The following is a 13,276-nucleotide window of genomic DNA, read 5'->3' on the forward strand; positions in this document are numbered from 1 at the left end:
AGTACGTACTCGCGTACTTGGGCATTGATAAACGGCCAGTGAGTGATTCGTAACAGGAAGGGAGGGGGTGAGTCAGTGGCTGTGTCCGAATTCAGGGGAAGGATGCTCATAAGGACACTACCTACCTACGTCACAAGGTAGTGTCCTTAGACAGACGGGTAGTCAGGAAGTGAGCGGCTGTGGACAGCCCCCTTTTTTTCAAAATAGAAACTTTATTGAACAAACAATGAGTATTCAAACATAACAGATGGGCTGTGGACAGCCGCCTAGCCTTCAACTCCGCCCTTACTTGCGTGTTTTTCCGGTCACTAGCGCCACAGCGTTGGCCGCACGTTTTGTACCTTAGGCTCATCAGAGACAATCATATCCAGGTAAAATAATTTCCTTTAATCTACACGCATTTAGGAATTACTGAGATATTTACACGGATAATTGAAATATTGCCGGCGTTGTGCCAAAAAAAGTGTTCGCCTGGCAAAACTGATTTCCAATGTTTCTGTGTGTAATATGTGTAATATCTTTATGTATGTTGGTAAATAGACTTCGGTGAACATGGTTTACTAAGGGGTTTTATATATACAATAATTACCTGTTGTTCAAGTATCTTTATAACTCTGGTTATAATGTAGGTACAATTGATATATTTGTTGCGATGTCTGCTGTCCTCTTGGCCAGATTACTCTTAAAAAATAATTTTCTAATGTCAACAAGATTGTTTGTGAACTGGATAAATAAAGGATATATAAAAGTCACTGCCAAAAACTGATTGCAGCTTCTACCTTGTTACAGGAATGTTGCTGGTGGCTCAAAGTGACTTGATATCATTAATGAGGGAAACATTTGACATGTTTCACGTATTTTAGACCAACAAGTTATTCATAGCAGGTTAAATACGAGCAATCAGTTTTGGGCAAAAACCGGAAATCAGTTTTTGGCAGACGATCATTTTTTGGCACAACATCGGTCATTCTTACACATGTACTGTATCATATAAAATATATAAACTAAATATCTTTGAAACGTATAGAATCTAATCTTTTGTTTTTTTTTTTTACAAAGCACTTTATCAAACTGTTGTCTGCTACAGAGTTACAAGTATTATACTAATAATATAGCATCCACCATCTCCTGCTTGCATATTTCTGAAAACATCTTAGTGCTGTGGCAGCCGTTGATTGAGCCAGCCCTGCAAACCCTGTGGATGGACGATGCAGTGGACAGTGGGAGGAAGCATCCTAAAGCTCTTTGCAGACCACCCTGTGTGATTCTCCACTCCCCGACCAGAAAAGACAAACCTCAGTTGCAGCACCCCATCCACATCTGATCTTGCTCCGGCAGATTCAGCAACACTGCCAGAGACTTCCTGTAATCTATTACAGTTGTTAAAGAAACGGTCCAGGAACAGTCACTCAGGTTAATCCTTTGTGAACAACTGAAAATATTGTTTTTCCATCTTTGCATACTGTGTATTTGAAATATTCTTGTTTAATTGTTATTGTTATTTACTTTATTGCTATCAAATAAATATCCAAGTAATATTGTTCAAAGTTAGCGTTATGTTCATACATGTTACAAATGCCTGTAAATCAAATTGAGTTCAGTGACAATTACTGTTTGTTCGAATCAATTTATTAATAACATAAAACCTTTAAACTAATGCAACACATATAACAATGTAACAAATATATTCAAATAAATAAATTTCTCAATGCATAACTCATTTTGGAACTAATCTTTCTAGAAGTGAAAACAGTCTGTCCATCCTCTCCCTGCTCTCCTCTCCTCAGCCTCTCTTTGCTGCCTCATGTCCTCTCTGATGAGGTCTAGCAGCTCATCATCTCTTTCCCTCTTTCTCCCTGTCGTAGGTGGCTGAGCCGCTTCGTCATCGCTGTCGTTTTGGTCACCCACTGCTGTGCTCGGCCCTGGAGTGTCCTCAGGGAGAGAGGACATTTGGACAAGAGGCTTAATGGAAGGCCTCTGTCCTATCACCTCATCCATGAGGGCAAACCAGGGCCAAGTAGCAGCAGTGGGCTTCCCACTGACCCCCTCTCCTGAGCCTGGATACTTGCAATCCTAAAGGCAGAGGAAATCAAAAATGACAGCAGGCAAATAAAAACACCACAACAACTCTTAGTAATTGCACATTTATTAACTTGTGTTCCTAAGAATTATCTTCTTGATAACACACATACGTACTTTGTATTCTTTAAAGTTATCTCATGTCTTCTGGCCTGCAAGGGGGTGACTTTCCCCTGCAGGCCCATCTTCTCCAGAATTGTCCTGATCACACACAACAAATAAGAGAAGAAAGGAAACCATGGCAACTATGTTAATCCCTAAACCCAAAATTTTTCACAGCAGAACACCAGAGGAACACCGTCTGGACATCACAGGTTCTGTACAGCAGCGGTCCGTGAGTCGTTTGGTACCGGGCCACGAGAGTTGAGGCTCCGCTGTGAAATTTATGGTTTTCAGGGGTTTTATCATTAACTCTGTTTCCCTGCGTCTTTCCCTTGTTGTAGTTTCGTGTCTTATTTTGAAAGAAATATTTACACATTACCATAGCGACCAGAGAGCATTAAGAGGCAGAGAGGAGGATGTTACTCTCAATATTGGCGCATTTTCAGGAGGACGCTGCTAATAAAGTTACACAATTACACAGCACATTCACGTTTATTATTATATTTACAAAATACCACAGTTTTTGTCTTGGTCGGATCATTTTATGTGGTTGTATTTATCCGCGATACCTTAAAGGCCGCTCCGTGTCTGACATAAACCGGTCTGTGGCGTAAAAAAGGTTGGGGACCGCTGCTGTAGCATGAGGGTTAATAGGACCGTACTCATATGAATATGATGTGTAAACTGATTTATTCTTGTACCTCCACGCCGTAGCGGCTCAATTCTTCACCCAGTGAAGAGGTGATCGTTTTCTCCTCGTTTTAATAAATTAAGCCGTTTGGTCTTTGTTCCCCACAACATATCACCAATTCGAAAAAATCTAAATTAGCTGTATGTAAGCAGCAATACATGAAAAATCGCGGGACCCCCCATACAAACTGGTTTACGGTTATTTTAAAGAAAAGAAACATGTCTATGCAGATGCCCAAAGCTTAACAAAACGACCACTATAACAATTTAACTTTTGTACAACCAGATTTTCATATACTTACATTTGAAAGTGTTTTCCTCTCCCGCTTCGATCACCATCGTTATCAGAAACAAATCTCCTCTATGACCCGCAATGAATCCTGGGATATAGTAGGACATGAAGGATACATCGGACCATCCTTAGAATTCAGGGCAAAGTAGGACACATTTGTCGCCACATTTTGAGTACTCTTTGAATTCGGACAGCCTTCGTCTCGTCGCCGTGACGTCATTGCCTCCAAATATGGCATTGAAGCGTCCTTCCTCTGAATTCGGACACGACTAACCCTCAAATTCACGGAAAAGTAGGACACATTTGTCGCCACATTTTGAGCACTCTTTGAATTCGGACAGTCCTCGTCGCGTCGCTGTGACGTCATTGCCTCCAAATATGGCATTTTAAGCATCCTTCCCCTGAATTCGGACACAGCCAGTGAGTCAGTGAGTCGTTCAACTCGTTTGAGCTGTGAGCCAGAAGGGAGGGGGTGAGTGATTCGCCTTAAGCTATGATTCAGCACAGCGAGGGGGTGAGTGATTCGTTCAACTCGTTTGAGCTGTGAGCCAGGAGGAAGGGGGTTAGTGAGTCCTGAGTGATTCGCTTATGCTATGATTCAGCACAGCAAGGGAGGGGGCAAGTACCTCAAATGTGCTGTTAGCATGCTAGCTGAGCGATGCTACTGTGAACCAAGGAGCTATTGTCTTGATGTGAGCTTCTACTCAGGGTTTTTTCTTCCAGTTCAGAGCAGGAATGTTTTTGTTAAGAAACTGGCTGTTGTTTATTTCCCCACAATTTTAATTATAAGCTAGATATATTTCTACTAATGGAAGTAGTTTGCTAACAGCAACAGGGATGAGTCAGTGAGTCAGTTGCGCTTGTGAATCATGATTCACGAGTCAGTAAAGTGATTCTCGAGTATTGAACGATTTGTTCACGAATCAAACATCACTACTTGTTACTTTGCATTGATTTAATTGCTTCAACAATTTCACTAATGGTTATGTCTCTATCCATTTCTGTTCTATCATTTACAGATATTTGTGGAATCGGTAATCTATCAAGCATTTCAGCAACCTTTTTTTCATCAACCGGATCTGAAGTGTAAAGATTGGAATAGAACATTTTAAACTGGTCATTAATGGTTTTTGGATCGGATGTCTTTTCTCCAGAGGTTTTACAGATTTCGGAAATCGTATTAGCTGATATGGATTGCTTAATTTGATGTGCCAAAAGTTTTCCGGCTCTTTCCCCATGCTCATAGAACTTTTGTCTTGATTTGAAAAATAAACGTTCTGTTTGCTTAATGGACAAAATTTTGTACTCTGAATTTAGTAATAATTTTCTCTTGTAGAGGTCTGGTGTTGGGTTTTCTGCATATAAGCAATCAATCTCTTTTATACTGTTGGCTAGGTTATTCATTTGTTGTAAGTATTTCTTTTTTTGAAATGATACATATGAAATTATCTGGCCTCTAAGATAGGCCTTTAATGCCTCCCATACAACAGTCATTTTCATCCCTTGGGTTTGATTTGTCTCTAAGAAATACTGTATTTGCTCAGAGACCATTTTTTTAAATGAGTCTTTAGTTAGGAGTAAAGGATCAAGTCGCCAGGCCAGTTTTTGACTTGAGTGTTCATAAAAATTAACATCTAATTGCACTGGACTATGGTCTGAGATAACGATAGAGTTATATTGGCAATCTAAAACCTTGGGAAGAATTCTATTATCTACAACAAAAAAATCTATCCGTGAGTATGACCGGTGCACTGGTGAGAAAAATGAGAATTGTTTAGATGTAGGATTTTTGTTCCTCCAAGGGTCAAAAAAAGCATAAGATTGCATAAAGGATTTTAGAACTTTACCCGCTTTTGAAATTCTGCTATCAGGTTTTGGATTTGATCTATCAAGTTGAGGATTAAGCACACAGTTAAAGTCACCACCCAGTATCAAATGGGACACTGTTAAATCTGGCAGGTGTTTTAAAAAAGTACAATAAAAATTTGGGTCGTCCCAGTTTGGTCCGTATACATTTGCAAGAATTACTTGTTTCCCATACAAACTGCCCTGTATAATAATATATCTCCCTCTGGTATCCACCACAGTTGATGTTGGAATAAATGGAATCCCCTTCCTAATTAGAATAGCAACACCCCGTGATCTGTCCTCAAATTTTGAGCTAAATATTTGGCTTATCCATGTTTTTTTTAAGTTTAATTTGTTCACTTGATCGGAGGTGTGTTTCCTGCAGATATACAACATCGGATCTCAATGATTTTAAATGAGTAAAAACCCTTGTGCGTTTAACCGGATTATTTATACCTTTAACATTCCAGCTTATAAAACGAAGAGGCAGATGACTTTGCGAACTTGCCATTCAGGTACCAAAATGTAAGTGTAGAAAAAATGTGTCCCAACCTCTGAAACCCCCCCCCCCCCCCCCCCCAAAAAAAAGGAGGGGGAGAAGAAAAAAAAGAAAAGAAGGAAAAATAAATAAGTAAATAAAACGAGCCTCAAAACCCCATGCTGATCTACTATTATCCCTGAGATCGCAACCCTCCAGGCTAGGATAGCACAGTGACTAGACATCCTGTTAACCATCAAACAGCCCCTCAACTGGGCAAATATATAACATTTAATAACTAAACTAAACTCCAAAACTTATATTTTCCACTTTCCCCGTGTTTATTCTAATCAAATGCCCCAGAATAACAGCAATATCTCGAACATATCAAAAATCGGAACAAAGTAGGAAGGCAGAGTATTCATAATAAATTAAATCAAAATTATTATACCTTCCGGCCTTTTATGAATATGGCCCAATTAATTACTTGACTTCTCCCCAACACCGACGCATAACAATGTCCCCCTTGAGTTCAAACAATCACACATGTGAAGTCCAACTTATTTCTTCTCACTCGCCTGTACCTCTCACGGCCGTAGTAAGTCTTTTTTGATAAAGTCTATTGCAGCCGCTGGGTCGGTGAAACGATTTTCCTGTCCCGTAGGTGAAGTGATAGTTAACGTTAAAGGGATGGTTGGCTCGACAGAGCTCTGACTGTTTGTCAGCCTGGCTACAGTGCTGAAGAGAAACCTGGGGTTGTTTTTATTTTCTTCAATCAGTGACGAATAGTAAGATGTTCTGGCTTTGCGGAGGGCTTTCTTATAAAGCAACAAACTATTTCTCCAGGCTAAATGATGATCCTCTAAATTTGTGACACGCCATTTCCTCTCCAGCTTACGAGTTATCTGCTTTAGGCTACATGTTTGAAAATTATACCACGGAGTCAGGGACTTCTGATTTGAGGCCTTAGTTTTCACAGGAGCTACAGTATCCAGAGTCGTACGTATCGACGAGGTAAAATTATTAACAAGATGATCGACCTCTGTTGGAGTAGAGTTCAGGTAGCTGCTCTGCTCTGTGTTGGTACAGGGCATTGAAGATGATAACAGTGGGTGGATTATATTCTTAAACTTAGTTACAGCACTTTCAGAAAGACATCTACTGTGATAAAGTCTACTCTCCACTGCTGTGTAATCAATTATTGTAAATGTAAATGTTATCAGGAAATGATCAGACAGCAGAGGGTTTTCAGGAAACACTGTTAAATGTTCAGTTTCTATGCCATATGTTAAAACAAGATCTAGAGTGTGATTAAAGTGGTGGGTGGGTTCTTTTACATTTTGAGAGAAGCCAATTGAGTCTAATAACAGATTAAATGCGATGTTGAGGCTGTCATTTTTAGCATCTACATGGATGTTAAAATCACCCACAATAATTATTTTATCAGAGCTGAGCACTAAATCAGATAAAAAGTCTGAGAAATCAGAGAGAAACTCTGTGTAAGGCCCAGGTGGATGATAGATGATAACAAGTAAGACTGGTTTCTGAGTTTTACAGCTGGGGTGGACGAGGCTAAGCATCAGGCTTTCAAATGAATTAAAAGTCTGTCTGGGTCTTTGGTTGATTAATAGACTGGTGTGAAAAATTGCTGCCACACCGCCCCCTCGGCCTGTGCTTCGAGGTTTCTGGTAGTTAGAATGACTCGGGGGTGTTGATTCATTTAAACTAACATAATCATCCTGCTGCAACCAGGTTTCTGTAAGGCAGAGGAAATCGATTTGTTGGTCAATTATTAAGTCATGTACTAACAGAGACTTGGAGGAGAGAGACCTAATATTTAATAATCCACATTTCACTGTTTTACTCTTTGGTTCAGATGTGGATACTGTATTGTTCTTTCTTTGTGATTGATGTTTAAGTTGTTTGTTGCTGGTTTTTAGTTTGTTCTTTGTCTGTTTGGGAGCTGACACAGTCTCAATGGGGATTGGTTTTTGGGGGGTAGCAGGAGGAGAGAAGCTGCAGAGAGGCGTGTAAGAGTGCAACTCTGCTTCCTGGTCCCAACTCTGGATAGTCATATTTTGGGGGGTTTAATACATTTGTCCATATTTCTAGAAATGCACAACTCCCCCCACCACACTCCCTGCTGGTGGCTGATGCCCCCACCCGTCGGTGCATTGGTGGTTCTCTGTATCCAAGGCTGGATGCTCGGGTGTTTGGGTGTGTACTGGCTCACTCCCAGCAGCTGCTTGTTGGGGCCTGGCCCCCGTGGCTCAGTCGGGCCCCTTCTGGGCTGTGGAGAGCCCTTTTTGCTTGTTTTTTTTTTCCCCAGCAGCAGCTCTGTCTTTTTTTGTTCTGTTTTTCTTTCCCTCTCCTTTTCTTCAGCCTCTTCCCATCTTCTCTTTTTTGTCTTTCCCTTTCCTATCTGTCCTGTCTGTTTAGACCAGGGGTGGGCAATCTCAGTCCACGAGGGCCGGTGTCCTGCAGGTTTTAGATCTCACCTTGGGTCAACACACCTGAATCACATGATTAGTTCATTACCAGGCCTCTGGAGAACTTCAGGACATGCTGAGGAGCTAATTTAGCCATTTAAATCAGCTGTGTTGGTTCGAGGACACATCTAAAACCTGCAGGGACACCGGCCCTCGTGGACTGAGATTGCCCACCCCTGGTTTAGACTGTAATAACGTTAAAGTAAAAAAAAAAATAAATAACAAAGATTGAACAAACTATGCAAATCAAGTGGACCAGCATGGAAAAAGCCGTAATGATCCACTTCGGAAAGTAAATCTGTTGGCATTCTTCTTGACCTTCAGACAATAATTTTGATTGCTACAGTGCTGGACAGGACATACAGAAAAATAAATACATAAAAATAAAAATATTATAAATTTCTTGAATTTACAATTACCCTTAGCCATCAATTTTTTTGTTTCTTTTTTGCCTTCTTTATTAATAGGGACAGTGACGAATCAACAGGAAAGCAGAGCAAGATAGAGAGAAGAAGACATGCACCAAAGGGTGGCGGGTCAGACTCAAACCTGCTTAATGCAGTGAGCTAAACCGACGCCCAGCCAGCAGTTTTACATTTCCCCCAATGTCGCCTGCTTTGGCCCCTGGAAGACAATTGACTATGGTTGTGGTTGTCTCCAGCTTCACATGTCTCAGAACAGAATCAGCGATTACCAGAGTTTGACCCTCAGCGGGTGTGTCGCTGAGTGGGGAAAAATGGTTAGACACATGAACATGTAAGGCTGAACAAATGGACTCAATGGCAGAACACACAGAAGCGCAGGGAGGCAGAAAGTGCTCTTTATTTACAGTGTCTGGATTATTTACACAGGGTGGGAGATTATGTAGAATGATAAATAAACGGAGGTAAACCAGGGAAGGGGGCTGACAAACACCCGGAGGGGAAGGGGTAATCGGCGCACGGGTGATGGATCCGGCTAAGGATACAGGACAACAGGTAAGCAGACAAAATCCAAAACACGGGTTGGCCGTAGTGCACACCGCGGAGGTTAACAAACGCGTTACCACTCAGGGAGGCGACAATACTCCGACACCAGACGTCTGTCGTGCAGCTCCTAAATAACGCTCCATCAAATGACGTCTGATGTACCGCCTGTGTGCCAACATCCCGTGACACACCACCCCGCCTACCTGTGGTGAAAAAGGAAGCAAACCCATGACACCACACCAGAGAAACCTCACCAACTCCTAATAGAATAGGTTGGTGGTGTACCTGGGGCTTCTGTTTTAGAGTATCCTTCCTCCTCACCATCACCCAGCCGCCTTCTTTGCCCAGCTGCTTGGGACAGTCTGCAGGGAGACAGCTGGAAGGGCCTACACTACCTTCAGCTGCACCGGCTACAGGGGCCTGGCTAGCTACGGGGTTTTCAAGGGTGCAAAGCTGAGGCTCTTATTCAATGATCATTTATTTTTCAACAGGACAATGACCCCAAATACACTGCCAGGTTGTGTAAGGGCTACTTGACCAAGATGGAGAGTGATGCAGTGCTGTGCCAGATGGCCTGGCCTCCACAGTCACCTGACCTAAACACAATGGAGATGGTTTAAGGTGAGATGGAGCGCAGAGTGAGGGCCAAAGGGCCATCAAGTGCTCACCATGTCTGGGAACTCCTTCAATACTGTTGGAAAACCATTTCAGGTGACCACATCAAGCTCACCGAGAGAATGCCAAGAGTGAGCAAAGCAGTAATCAAACAAAGGGGGGCTATTTTGAAGAATCTAAAATATAAAACATGTTTTGAGTAATTTCACACGTTCTTGTTTACTACATAATTCAATATGTGTTCATTTATAGTTTTGATGCCTTCAGTGAGAATCTACAATGTAAATAGTCATGAAAATAAAGAAAAACCATTAAATGAGAAGCTGTGTCCAAACTTTTAACTGGTAGTGCAAATAAAATTGAACATTGTAATTCCAGGTATGTAAAATTTAAGCAGCTTCCCCTTCATGATTACCAGGGTTGGCTGTAATGCATTACTGTAATCACATTTCATTTTTCAGTAACACACTTATCTCATGTGTTACTGTACTAACTTCAATAATTACATTATGGTTACAAAACATTGCGTTGGTACAACAGCTTTTATGGAGTGGAGACATTGTTTTTATTTACATTGCACAAAAGAGCAACATGTGGATGGTAAAGTGCAAACTGCATCCAGGACATAAACAGCTGTTAACTGCTAACAACTTTGGCTCTGTGCAGATATTTGAACAGATAGCATGCCAATGCTAAGCTAGCCAAGAACCCAGAATGATAATGACGCTCTCTCTGTGATAAATGATCACATAAACTTACCGTGGATGCAGTTTTCCTTGATTTTTGTAAGAACTCCCTCCTTACTGAAGTCTCTCTTTCTTCTCTCAGCATTTATATCGTTGTCAATCTTTGAGCGAACAAAGTAGAACTTCTTCTCCATCCTCTGAATCTCCTGAGCGAGTTTGACATCATTTTCTCTGAAGCGAGTGTCTGAGATGATGATGAAGAAGTCAAACTTCTCAAATCCAACAAGCTCCAGGTACTCCTTAGCTGGAAACTTGGTGGTGCCGATTCCAGGAAGATCCCATAAAGTAACATTAGGATAGTTTTGATGGGGGTACGCTGTAACCTCTGACGTGGTTTCTGTAACACCAGTAGGAGCAGCTCTCTCATCATCTTCATCTGTTATACCTCTGAAGGCATTAACAAAGCTGGATTTACCAGCACCACTTTCTCCTGTGATGGCGATGTTTAGTGGGGTATTCCTTTCCTTCTCTAAATATTCTTTAATCTTTGCAGCTGCTGCAGTAACGTCATTGTTCTTCATTATCTCCTTAACTCCAGCAATCAGATCTTCCATGCTTGTCCTTGATTAGAAACAGAAGATGTTATTGTAGCAGTTTTCGAAGACATCAAACTGAGTAGACAACACAGTGTGCAGAAATAGAAGAAAGCCCTGAGGTACAACTGGAAGGTTCTGTCTACAGAGTTAATTTTTACCATATAAGGTCACATATACCTTGTATACCTGCACTCAGAGCAGAAAAGACAGAGGCTTTAGTTGCATCACCACTGTGAATGCTGAGTGTAGGTTAACAGTGGTATAAATTTATTGAATTCATAAAAACCACAAGTCAGTAGCAGCATTTCAGAGAATTTCACAGGGTCTTTTATTTTGATTTTTTTGTTGTGCTGTTCATCTGTCTGACTTGCTTCCTTCCTCACTCTGTGGGTATGCTCGAAGTTATTTTCACTTAAGAAGGCCTGCGCATTTTTCTTTTCTTTTTTTACAGTTCATCCTAATCATCAGTCTCACACTAATACTTATTGTTATATTTTGATGAAAATTAATTATTTTTAGTTTATAATTTTTTTTCTACATTGTGCTTTCAGTAATTTCATGATAACTTAGACTGTAATTTAAGACTTTTAGATTGGACAGAAGAGACTTACAGATAATAATCATTAATGTCAGCTGACCGCAGAACGATTCAGTGTACAAACATGAGCATAAATGTGTTCGCTTACAACTCCATTCAATTTTAAACAGTTCCCTCAAAGGCGCTTTATATTGTAGCCCCTACAGTAAGACAAAGAAAACCCCAAAGAAAACCCCCTCTATGAGCAAACACTTCAGTGACAGTGGAAGGACCGCGATGAGGGAAGAAAGACGGGATAAAAGACATGCTGTGCAAGAAAGTCAGAGATTAAAAATAACTAATGATTAAAAGCAGAGAGGTCTATTAACACATAGTGAGTGATTGAAGAAACACCCAGTGCATCATGGGAATCCCCGGCAGCTAATTAATACAAGCTAAATTAGAACCCAGTGTATTTGCTAATTATGGCAGTCTTTACCCAGAAGAATGGCTACAGTCTGTTAAAGCTTATAAAACCTCCTTAGACCTAACAGACACGCAGATCCTCAGAAAACTACCAAACTTCCCAGCTAAGGAACCACGGAAGTGGTTAAGTGTTCTCAGTCCTCTTGTATCTACTTGGACTAAATTTTGAAACTTTACAGAACTGTGTTCTTGCCTGCTGACAACCAGGAGCACATTATGAGAAGCATCCTGGACATCCAGCTGGGCAGGGTGGAGAACAATGCAGCAACATTCACTCTTTGTGTGAGATGGTCATCACAATGGAGGGAGGAGTTAATGGTGGAATTTTGCACCTCCAGCCCAAACTCATCTCTTTCCTTGACCAGGCTCACCAGAGAAGAGGTTTCACTCCATGCTTTAAGGAGGTCGAGGTGATATATCTGTGTGACTCCCTTGTCTGACCTCACTACTTAAATACTAGATACTACTTCATAGTCGACGTTCCCCACTTGCCTCACTTGCCTGAGTCTAGCCCCTCTGGTGTACGTTCCTGGCCTGGAGCAAATTTTCCTGTCACAACCTCTCCAGCTTGTGCAGCATTGCTCTCAGGTCCAAGATGTAGTAATTGGTGATTCTGTTCTGAGACATGTGAAGCTAGAGACACCGGCAACCATAGTCAATTGTCTTCCAGGGGCCAGAGCAGGCGACATTGAGGGAAATGTAAAACTGCTGGCTAAGGGTAAACGTGAATTCAGTAAAATCATAATTCACGTCGGCAGTAATGACACCCGGTTACGCCAATCAGAGGTCACTAAAATCAATATTGAATCGGTGTGCAACTTTGCCAAAACAATGTCGGACTCTGTAGTTTTCTCTGGTCCCCTAACCAATCAGACCAGGAGTGACATGTTTAGCCGCATGTTCTCCTTAAATTGCTGGCTGTCTGAGTGGTGTCCCAGAAATGATGTGGGCTTCATAGATAATTGGCAAACCTTCTGGAGGAAACCTGGTCTTGTTAGGAGAGACGGCATCTCCCCAAACCAGCAAAAAATGACTTAAACATTAAAAAAAAATCACAAAGAAAGAACAATACAGTATCCACATCTGAACCAAAGAGTAAAACAGTGAAATGTGGATTATTAAATATTAGGTCTCTCTCCTCCAAGTCTCTGTTAGTACATGACTTAATAATTGACCAACAAATCGATTTACTCTGCCTTACAGAAACCTGGTTGCAGCAGGATGATTATGTTAGTTTAAATGAATCAACACCCCCGAGTCATTCTAACTACCAGAAACCTCGAAGCACAGGCCGAGGGGGCGGTGTGGCAGCAATTTTTCACACCAGCCTATTAATCAACCAAAGACCCAGACAGACTTTTAATTCATTTGAAAGCCTGATGCTTAGCCTCGTCCACCCCAGCTGTAAAACTCAGAAACCAGTCTTACTT

The 13,276-nt window shown here is 41.3% G+C and overlaps 1 protein-coding gene and 1 long non-coding RNA gene across 3 annotated transcripts in view; both read right to left on the bottom strand.

Annotated features, from left to right (window-relative positions):
- LOC134644112 (interferon-inducible GTPase 5-like) overlaps positions 1-13,276 on the bottom strand; it is a 97,562-nt gene that overhangs the window by 13,649 nt on the left and 70,637 nt on the right. For both annotated transcript variants that reach the window (XM_063496841.1, XM_063496840.1), the window contains exon 2: positions 10,321-10,868. In XM_063496841.1, the coding sequence (XP_063352911.1) occupies positions 10,321-10,861 (541 nt within the window). In that variant the 5' untranslated portion in view covers positions 10,862-10,868. The remainder of the gene's footprint in view (positions 1-10,320; positions 10,869-13,276) is intronic.
- LOC134644132 (uncharacterized) lies at positions 1,727-3,205 on the bottom strand. The gene is made up of 3 exons (XR_010096460.1): positions 3,174-3,205; positions 2,197-2,280; positions 1,727-2,073 (listed from the first exon to the last, which is right to left on the bottom strand). It is a non-coding gene; the product is annotated as an uncharacterized LOC134644132 (long non-coding RNA).

The sequence above is a fragment of the Pelmatolapia mariae genome, linkage group LG16_19 (genome assembly GCF_036321145.2).
Source record: "Pelmatolapia mariae isolate MD_Pm_ZW linkage group LG16_19, Pm_UMD_F_2, whole genome shotgun sequence".
NCBI lineage: Eukaryota > Metazoa > Chordata > Actinopteri > Cichliformes > Cichlidae > Pelmatolapia > Pelmatolapia mariae.